A 10,564-nucleotide genomic window follows, 5' to 3' on the forward strand; every position below is an offset into this window, starting at 1 on the left:
AAAGTAGAGTCAAAGTCAACATTATTTAAGGTTGTAACGACTTGAAGAAAGGACAAAGATAACAATTAAACTAGAGATTGCATTCTACACGAACAACCAGAAAACTAGTTTCAAATTCAAATGATATTTGCATTTTGCAATACAAGTTTCTATGAAAAATGACATACAATTTATTAAATTAAATAAAATTTCATATTTCAGTATTATGATGTACTACAAAATTATTTTTACAATGGTACAAAGAAAAAGTAAAATATATTTTATGTTTGAAAATATTGAAGAGGTAAATGTAATCTAAGTTTAGACGATACCAACTGAACTTTCCGCTGGTTATTAAATTCGCTTCTATCTTCCATTGTAGGCGTAGCCAAAAAAAGAATTATTTTACCCTTTAGCTATCAAGTATTAACATGTGCAATTAACACCTCCAAAATTAACTAAACAGACAATGCCGTAGCCAATAGGTTACATTTGATCAAATTGATCGGTTATAAATAGAGGTGGGCCCAATAATATCAACTCACATAACGTGTCATGAAGAAGATCACATATGTCTTGGGACCTCAAAAAAAAAAAAAAAAATCACTTAAATTAGGGTTACGTTAATTGGACCTTTTGGCCATCAATGTCCATTGGATGATGAATTGAAATAAATAGTAAATGCAAAAAGTTTTGTTTAATGAATCCAGACATATATTCACTGTATTCATCGGTTCTCGGTCGTATTCTTGACATCAAACTCGCCTTTTTTCTTTCAATACACTTTATTTGTTCAAACCCGAAACTTGGACAAACTTTTTAGAGCTAATTTTAATGATGATGATGATAATAGGAACATTCATTGTATTCACCCATCCTTGTACTGTTAGATGTTGAGCAACCTTTATAAGGAATGTTTCAAACGATTGACACTAAATAGCATACGGATTAACATTACTAATGAAAACGATCGACACTAAATAGCAGAGTTGGGAACAATTATTCGTACAAATTGCAAGATTGTTCAAATCTACCAATTATTGAATCTAGCACGAATAAAGGGCGATAGAACATGTTTCAAACAGCTTCTTCCTTCTCCATACTCTCGTCTTTATGGATGAGTGATGTTTCGTTTCCTTTGACTTTGGCATCAATAGTTGACCCGGTTCCCTCTGTGTTGTTTGACTTTGTTTCAAAGATGGTTTCTGTTTGTTTTGTATCATCAACTTCCAATGGCTCAGATCCCATTGTCTCTTTGATCTCTGCACATCTGGAGATGATCTGTTCAATCTCATCATGCAGATTCAAAGCTTCAAAAAGCAGTATATCATCATCGGTTGTTGTTTCTGCTATTCTTTGAACCACAGGCAAAGATTCCTTGCACTTTTCCAACATGCTAACAGTTAACTCGTCCTGTAAACACCAAGATAATTAAATTACTTTATCACCAATTTAATTTGCAATGCATTAATCAGATAAATTTTGACTTACGTTAATTGGTATGGGGTCAATTCCAGAATTGAGTATGCTGGATAGAAGGTCAAGGCTGTTTCTGCTAACCAAGAGTGATTCTTTCTTTTGTTCAACAGATTGATCAGTGTAGGTATATGGTGAGGTGTCATCTTCTATACCCATTAAGTCAATATCTGGTAAAGGGAATCTATCAGGTGGTGGAATAGGTTGTTGATGAACCAGAGACTCCACTGTTTGATACATAGGGCTTGATGCTGGCGGAATCCCATTGGCTTTCAGGCTCTGTCACATATATGCATATGTATGTTAGATCAATTCCCATTTTGGGCAATGTATTTTCTTTTATACACCAACACAGGCAAAGATTCCTTTCTTAATAATACCACCATAGACATACTTTCATTTGCATACAATTGAATACAAATTACAAGACTGAAAGTTTACTTGTAAGCTCCCTGATAAAGTTGTTAAAGAAACCTTTTTCTTCAAACATAGCTTCAAAGCAATCTACATACATGTTCTTGTAAAATCTACCTTGTAAAGTCCTTACAAATAAAGCTCCAGAGTATATATAAATTTTTTAACTTTAATGGTGATTTGGGTGCATTGACCCAAACACTAGGATAGTAAGGATAAAACAAGTTTCAGCAATATGAAGACATAAAAGCAAAAACAAACAAGTAAAGAGATGCTTCACCAAGTGAGTTTGACGGAAAACAGGCAGATACATAAGGTCCTCAGACTCGCCCCATGCTCTGATTAACCGCACCGCCTTAGTCCTATTCCGTTCATCCGTCCGAACATCCTGAACCATCGTAACCATATCATCAAGAACCTTCTCCGACGCCACCTCCGAGAAAACCTTATCACAGTTCGATGTACACGTCTCCAACAAATCAAGGCTCAGCCTCTGACTAACCGCGCTCTTACCGGACGTAATTTTCTTCTTAATCGCTTTCACGATCTCCGTTCCGTTGAACTCTTCACTATTAATCATGGCACAAATCCTTAAGTTTAACCCCCAATTAGGCTCCTCCATCGTCTCTAGCGTCGCTTCGTCGACGATCTTTGATTCAGGCGTCGGCGCTTGTAAGATTTCCTTCATCTTCGTGCCGACCATACGACTCATCTGAACTCCGCCTGTCATCAATCGCTCACCGAAAGAAGATGATGCTAGTTTGAATTTATCTAGTTTATCCATCTCAGATGAAACTGCAATCTGAAATCAGAACAGAGATTAAGCCCTAACAAGAGTATGATGAATTCTCAGGGGGTGTTACTGGTAGAGAAGGGGAAAGTGGAAACGGTGTTTGATGTGAGCTTTGGAAGAGGTAAAAACGAGTGAGATACGCGTGGCGGTTTATACGCTGTTCATAATGCTTACCATCAACCATGTAAAAAGATCAGTTTATTAAATTAGATGAAGACCAATGTAAAAATCGAATATAAGCAATATATGCTATTTTGGTAAGCCTTTTACACCATTTAATGGTTGACTATTATGGTCTATTTCATAATCTCTAAAATGCATGTTTCCACATAATCAAATATCGGTATCACAAAATGCATCAAGGTGCCATATGATATTCAAATATTATCATAGCCATTACCTCGAATCTTCATGGTTGCTAAATTATTTGCTTGACATATTATCCAAAACATTATAATACTAAGGAGGCTATGGCTAGGGTGGCAATTGATGACACCACAAGACAAAAATACACGACACGAAACGAAATTGAGATGAAACTGAAATTTGAATTTGTGTTCATGTCAAGTGTAAAAAACACGACGTCGTGTCATGTCGTGTTTGACGTCGTGTTAGTGTTCAAAATTTAAAACAAAATTGACACGGTTTAAGATCTTTTTGTCATGGTTTTCGTGTTATGTGTGAATAAATATTAATTAAATACATTAATTGTTATGTCATGTTATCTTTGTCGTGTTTGTCGTTTTTTAATGGGTTGGTTTTCGTGTTAGTTAAAAAGACCCGAGATCGTGTTCATGTTACATAAAACATTGTCGTGTCGTGTCAGACAAAAACACGACACAATGGCCTGATTTTTCACTCCCAGTTATGGCAAGTAAATCGACAAGATTCATCACCGCATCTCAACCTCACAAACTACCGTTACGGTTCAGATTAATTTAAATGCATATTTATACAAGACAACATTGTAAAGACCATTAAAGGCACGCCTAAAAATCAAAATGTTCCAAAAAAGACACTTACATGTGATTGTGTTGTACAAATCAACAAATTTGGTACTTAAAATGAAATCATGTGGTTAAACCAATTACAATAAGATATGTGTGAAATTGGTGCACCGATAGATAACCGAGTAACTGAGAAATTGGAATTGTTCTTTCTATCATATATAAGACTATAAACATATTCCCTAGTGAAATGTGTTGAGAAAGAAACCTTGTCTTTGGTCGCCAGAAAATAACTAAGAAAATATATGTTTTTCCATTAAAATCGACCATCTCTTAGGAAACAGTCATATAGTGTTGATTTTGTGTTTCCAGCAGAGAAGAACGACGATGATTCGTAGTTTGAGACAAATGAGGATAATTCACGACGGTGGTGGCGATTCTTCAAGGGAAATTGAGGGTTTTTTCGTTTGTTCAACGCCATTCAACGATGCTAACATATATGACCGATTAATAGCCATTAAAAGGTGGATTGTCCCATTCAGAAGCTAATATAAGCCAAACCAAATGTTTACTGACTTCTTTAGAGCATCTCTTAATGGAACCATTAAAAGGCTTACCAAAACAACCCTATGAGCATTTGGTAACCTATTAAATGTGCCTATGACTAAATCGAATAAGACGGGGCCAAAAATCCTTTGGACAATTTAGGTATTACATTCCCTCCGAACCATTTTTTCCTTCCTTTTGCCTATATTGCCCTCTCTTTTCTTTTATTGTGACCGGTACAACACAGTTTATGTGTAAGAGTGAAAGAGAGAAAACAAAGAAGCTTTAATGCCAACACCTCATCCTCTTTCCCTACAAATACCATTTCTCTTTCTCTCTCTCTCTCTCTCTCTATGATGGTGTTTTTTTTTGTTAAATCACATACTAGGATGTAATCATCTAAATTGTCCATGTCGTCCGATTTTTGGATGAAAACCCCTAATCCTTTTTGCTTCATGTCTTCATATTGAATCATGTAGAGCTTCAAGGTTACGTAGTCCTGATACAAATTTTGGATACCAGCTTTCTAATTTTGGATGTTACGTCTCTATAAAATATATAAGCTTCTTTAAATACTTTCCATTAACTATTATGCTAACTAGATATATTCTATTGTCCACACTCTTTCATGTTTAGGTTATGTGCTTTTTGAAACGTGTTTTTTATTGTTTAGGCTCTTGTTAATTTTGTGTGTGTGTGTGTGTTTTCTTTTTTGAAAATTTGCAATAACTTGTGCTAGTTAATTATTAATTTTGATTGTAATGGATTATAGATTTCATATAAAAATAAAAGAAAGTTTTACATAGATGTAGCGGGTAAACGAGCAACAAATTATGCTGTCAATTTCGAGGGGTTTGATTTTGGTTTTAAGGATTGAGAGGTTTGATAATTTGAAAATATGTTTTGCAAAGATTAAAGCCTCTTAATGGTTGAACACTAAATCATTCGGTTTCTGGCAAACAACCATATATGTCTAAATTTTTATGTATATATATGGATAGTTTCCATAGGTATGTTCGCATTGAGAAAGAAGATAGAATATTATCTTAACCGTGTTCAAATGTTGGGTCTAAGTTTCAATGCCGATGCGGAATCAGAATGGATTTCATATAGGTTGTGTGTTTTGTTTCCACGATGTTTATGTCTTCTCTAGTGAGATTGCCGCCTAAGCGCCAAAAATATTGTTTCGCCAGTTGTGGGGCTTTTTGGGTAAAGAGAGAGACCTTACATGATGACCGCTAATAAGGTATGGGGCGGACCATATACATTAATCTTATTATAAATATCATAAACAATAAAAAGATAAATTAAAATAAAATAAAAAAGGATATAACAATCTTTATATAATTACTATGTGACAAAAATCACAACAAAATAATATTATAAGGACTGTCCGAATAAAAAAGAAAGGTAGAGACTAAATCTGTAATATATCCTAAACCTCAACCTACATGACATGGATGATTTATGTAATTACTCTAATAATAATAATAACAATAAGAGATATTAATTAAATAAACATTTATAAACGAGCTTATTAACAAAATATATATATATATATATATATATATATATATATATATATATATATATATATATATATATATATATATATATATATATATATATATATATGTACTTCCCATTTCTTATTTTTATGTTTTTCTTATTAAAGATTTTTATGTTTTTCTTATTAGATTTTAATAAAAGCGAATTGTTTTATCAAAATTCCAGAATTATTCTTGAAATTATGAAGTTTTTCTTTTTTCCAAATCCAAAATTCATGGACTTTTTTGTCAAAATTTTTTATTTTTATTTTTGTGGATGCTTTAGAATGATCTCCTCCGGAAGATATCGGTCATTTTTCAAACGCATATTCTTATTATCCTTCGATATTAACTTAAATAATTAGCTTAATTAATATCACTGCTACTAATAATAAAATGTTTTATCTAATTTGCATATGGAGACATTGACTCATTGGGGTTGAATATTGTTGGATGTCAATTTCTTGCATCACCTCCATCTATTCAAGACAAAGTTTTCCGACTTTTTGCTTCTTTAATCATGATTTATGCATAATTAATTAACCCGAATTAGCACCAAATCAATATTCAATTAAATCGCCAACAAACCCTGCAACTATATTGAGTTATGGACCCACCGATTTAACCCCTTTCTCCTTTTCCCCTTCTTCTGTATCATTCTCATGATTCACTCTTCCAAGTGTTGGCGAAAATTCATATACCCAGATGGACGTTTCACCATAAAGATTATTCCTTTGTGGGTTTGATTCAGATCTGTTTATGTTATCGGTGTTTACCTACGACTACCAACATTAGGTTTGTTTCCGGTTCCCAAATATCTCAACTCTTTTTTGTCGTTTTGTAAGTTATTGATTTATTTCATGTTGCTTCGAACAATAATTTGATGTGTATTCGATTGAATTCGAAGAAAGTCAGTTTGTTTCGTTGGTTTATAGCTTTTTTTCTGCATATTATTTGTTGGGGTTTTGTGAATTTTGGATGTCAGCAAAGTTGCGAAGTGGGTTCATGTAATTTCAAGCATAGGTTTTGAAACATATTATCAATATGCGATTAACTTACAGAGAAACAGTCATAAACATAGATTTGTGATAGTTTTGATACGAGATTTTGGCATGTAAAAACTCCCAGGATCGTGGTTTGTATTATTGGACACCAGTTGTTCGACTATTTGTCTGATCCATCATCCATGTGCAATGCTGCAATTAGTTTTCTTGTGATACTAGACATTGAGATAGAATGATGAAAACTTCTATCGAGCTTGCATAAGTGACATTGTGGTCCATTGTTATTGGTTTATAGCTAGAGAGGTTTACTTCATGTGGGCATTGAACTTTTTGGTTGTTTTTGACATTTTAATCCTATAAGAGGCTCTTAAATGAGTCTGAAAGTGTTATCTTGATTATTTAGAAGTTCTTAATTTTGTTTTTTCTGTAACTACTTAAGCAGGACAGATGGGTGTAGAAAAGGTATTAAGATGTCTAAGTAACAGCTTTTCTCGATTCATCCATCTTGTCACATTTGGTGTACCCAAGAACTTGCCATGTCAGAAGGAGTACAAAGATGTTGCTGGTTCACTGAAGCTTTTTAAACGTATACTTGATAACATTGATGATGCACACATACATTCAGATGAAATTTTGCACAAGGAGTTTGAGGAACTTGATGTAGCTGTAAATGAGGCTCGAGAGTTCATTGAGAATTGGGGTTTTCACTCCAGCAAAATTTGTGGGGTGTGTTTCTTCTTTCTTATTATGAGGTCGATGATATAACTTTCTTTAACAAAGATAAAAAAATAGACATTAATCTGTTTTTATACTTGAAAATGTTTCCAGGCTGTTCAAAGCCGAGAACTAATTGTTAAAATCAGAAGCTATTCAATCAAGATATGTGAAACTGTATTCAGGTCATTGGAATCATCATTACCACCAACATCTACTTCTTTAGCTGATATTCAGGTATGCATTTAACCCTAAAATTAAAAATAAAACTTGGGGAAAATTTGAAATTCAACCCTAAATAACGATAGTGTGTTGCTATTTCAGCGTTGTATGGAGGAATTTGAGAGTTTAAAGTTGGAAACAGCATCTGAAAAAGTAGAAGAGGCCATGAAGTTCATAAGAGAAGGAAAGGTTCCACCATTAGAACATCTAACAGAAATCATAGAGTTGCTTCATTTGTCATCAAGCCAAGAACTGCTAAAAGAGAGCATTGCAGTGGAAAAAGAAAACTTGAAAGTTGACCAGTCAAATCAAGTCAATCACATCGTTGACCTTATCTTTCATATAAGAGAAACCATGGTAAATCTTGAAAGCTTGAAAGCCATTAATGGTGTTTCAGTCCCTTCATATTTCATCTGCCCGTTGTCCCTGCAACTCATGTTTGATCCAGTAATCGTGGCCACAGGACAAACTTATGAAAGAGATTCCATCAAAAAATGGCTTGATCATGGATTCACAAGATGTCCAGTAACCCGTCAAACACTTTCACACACCAATTTGATCCCGAATTACACAGTCAAAGCTTTGATTTCAAATTGGTGCGATGAAAACAATGTAAAAGTCAACCGAACCGTTGACCACAATCAACCGGAATTGGAAACGGTTAGCCATTTGACACAAAAAGATGAAAATGGGTTTGATCATCGATCCCCCGTAGAGTCATGTAGTCACAGCAGGACCGGATCGACATCAACCGCTGTTTCCAGTTCCGATTACCAACACATTTCCGTTTCCAATTCCGGAGAAATCGCTTCCGATTCCGGTTCTGGGTTCTCGCAATGGCCGTCAGACGGCGGAAACCGAAACTACCCAAGAACGGTCTCCCTTCCACTTGATTCTTCACCAAACGATATAACAACATCTTCACTCATCGAACAACTTGTAAACGACCTCAAATCCAATTCCAATTCGGCCCAAACGAAAGCCGCAGCGGAATTACGATTCCTTGCCAAAAACAACATGGAAAACCGAACCATGATAGGACAATCCGGAGCCATCCAACCGCTCTTGCAACTGTTACGATCCAACATAAAAATAACTCAAGAACACGCGGTGACTGCTCTTTTAAATCTTTCAATCAACGGAAACATAAAGTCAATGATAGCGGAATCAGGTGCGATCGACCCGTTAATTCACGTTTTGGAAACCGGAAACCCGTGTGCGAAAGAGAACGCGGCTGCAGCCTTATTCAGCCTCTCGTTGTTGGAAGAATACCGGGTCAAAATCGGTCAATCGGGTGCGGTCAAACCGTTGGTTGACCTTTTAAGATCGGGGACACTAAGAGGGAAGAAAGATGCAGCGACTGCTTTGTTTAATTTATCGATATTTCACGAGAATAAAGCGCGGATTATTCAAGCGGGGGCGGTGAAGTATCTTGTGGAGTTGATGGAACCGGAATCGGAAATGGTTGATAAATCCGTTGCTTTGCTTTCGAATCTGTCGAGTGTTCCGGAAGGGTGTTTGGCGATTGCAAAGGAAGGTGGGATTCCGTTGTTGGTTGAGGTGGTGGAATCAGGGACTCCGAGGGGAAAAGAGAATGCTGCTTCTATACTTTTGCAGCTTTGTCTTGGCAGTCCTAAATATTGTCGCCTTGTTCTTCAAGAAGGGGCTGTCCCGCCTTTAGTTGCATTGTCCCAGTCCGGGACATCAAGAGCCAAGGAGAAGGTAAAAATGCTCAACAAACATTCATTTGTTATTTACCATCATTTTTTCTTAAAAAAAAAGGGTAAAATAGTAATTTTTACTCATATTCATACAATTCATTCAGCTCAATCAGACAAAAAAGAAAGATTTTTTTTTTTGTATACATCATGCCATCATATGTATATTTGTTTTTTGTTTCATTGATTGATTAAGTTGCGTAGTCATTAAGCAAATAAATAATTTCTGCAGGCACAACAACTTCTGAGTCACTTTCGCAGCCAGCGTGAAAATGCTTCTGGAAGAGGGAAATCTTGAGAGACAAAAGAGGTTTTCATTCTTCTAAGTTTCTCTAAAAATCCTTGCGTCTTTTCATAAAAAATATAACGCATCTTATGTTTTCTTGCAGATGTGTTCGTTTCCACATCAAGTTATCTGAAAAGTTTGAAGATTTTTGAATATCAATGGTGGTGATGGGGACATGAAAGTGAAGGGTTAGATCAGTTTCAGGCTTGTTGTTGGTTAAAAGAGTGATTTCTTTTCATTATATTTTTTGTCTTGTGGATTCTTGTGTTGTTATCGCATAGTATGTAAAGAGAATGATCGAAGGAAAAAAAACCCATGAATCTATGATTTTAATCAAATGGTTCGGGTTCACGGAGAGCAACATTTTTTTTTGTTTATATTTATGATATTTTGCTAGGAAGAAAGATTTATATTTGTACAAAAACCATGAGGACCCGTTTTAAGGGAACGGATGGGTCATGGGAGTGGGACGCAGTAGTAGCTCAGCCATAATGCCATAATTCCATTTCCAGAGATAAAGATAAAGATTTGGATGGAGAGGTGTGGGACCCGCTACAAAAAGAATACAATTCATACTCATAGGACGAGGTACTAGTTACTGTACTAGACCCAAATCCTAGGGGGTCAGCACTCAGCAATTGCAAACAAAGTCGGTTTGGTTTCTTGCTTTTGAGAAAACCGAGTTGTTTTTTGTATTTAAAAAAAAAAAAAAAGAAATTGTTACTACTTTGGTTTTATGTTATAAAATCGGAGAATGCCCAGCCCAAACAGTATTCCCAAAAGGACATCCTTTTAATCAAAAGTATACAAGTCCTTCAATTATTTCCGTTCCGGTGGCCCGATAAAAGAAACCTTGAAAAAAAACACGGAAAGTCCATTTTAAGGTTCTTTTTTTTTTTTGGGTTAAAGAGAAATGTC

At 35.2% G+C, this 10,564-nt stretch overlaps 2 protein-coding genes across 3 annotated transcripts; one reads left to right on the forward strand and one right to left on the reverse strand.

Annotated features, from left to right (window-relative positions):
* Positions 1 to 905: 905 nt before the first annotated feature.
* Positions 906 to 2,846, reverse strand: LOC111881244 (TOM1-like protein 2). Its single transcript, XM_023877662.3, has 3 exons — positions 2,150 to 2,846; positions 1,471 to 1,734; positions 906 to 1,392 (listed from the first exon to the last, which is right to left on the reverse strand). Exons 1-3 carry the CDS (start codon positions 2,651 to 2,653, stop codon positions 1,057 to 1,059), a joined length of 1,104 nt encoding a protein of 367 aa, XP_023733430.1. The 5' UTR covers positions 2,654 to 2,846; the 3' UTR covers positions 906 to 1,056.
* A 3,447-nt stretch (positions 2,847 to 6,293) lies between these two features.
* LOC111881190 (U-box domain-containing protein 3) lies at positions 6,294 to 10,007 on the forward strand. 2 transcript variants are annotated; one of them, XM_023877586.3, is made up of 6 exons: positions 6,294 to 6,497; positions 7,146 to 7,432; positions 7,535 to 7,657; positions 7,745 to 9,364; positions 9,593 to 9,670; positions 9,750 to 10,007. In XM_023877586.3, exons 2-5 carry the CDS (start codon positions 7,154 to 7,156, stop codon positions 9,656 to 9,658), a joined length of 2,088 nt encoding a protein of 695 aa, XP_023733354.1. In that variant the 5' UTR covers positions 6,294 to 6,497; positions 7,146 to 7,153; the 3' UTR covers positions 9,659 to 9,670; positions 9,750 to 10,007. The 2 variants fall into 2 exon arrangements, with proteins under 2 accessions (XP_023733354.1, XP_023733353.1); XM_023877585.3 differs by having other exon boundaries at positions 6,298 to 6,497; positions 7,149 to 7,432.
* The last annotated feature ends 557 nt before the right edge of the window (positions 10,008 to 10,564 follow it).

Source organism: Lactuca sativa, chromosome 9 (assembly GCF_002870075.4).
Source record: "Lactuca sativa cultivar Salinas chromosome 9, Lsat_Salinas_v11, whole genome shotgun sequence".
Classification (NCBI taxonomy): Eukaryota; Viridiplantae; Streptophyta; class Magnoliopsida; order Asterales; family Asteraceae; genus Lactuca; species Lactuca sativa.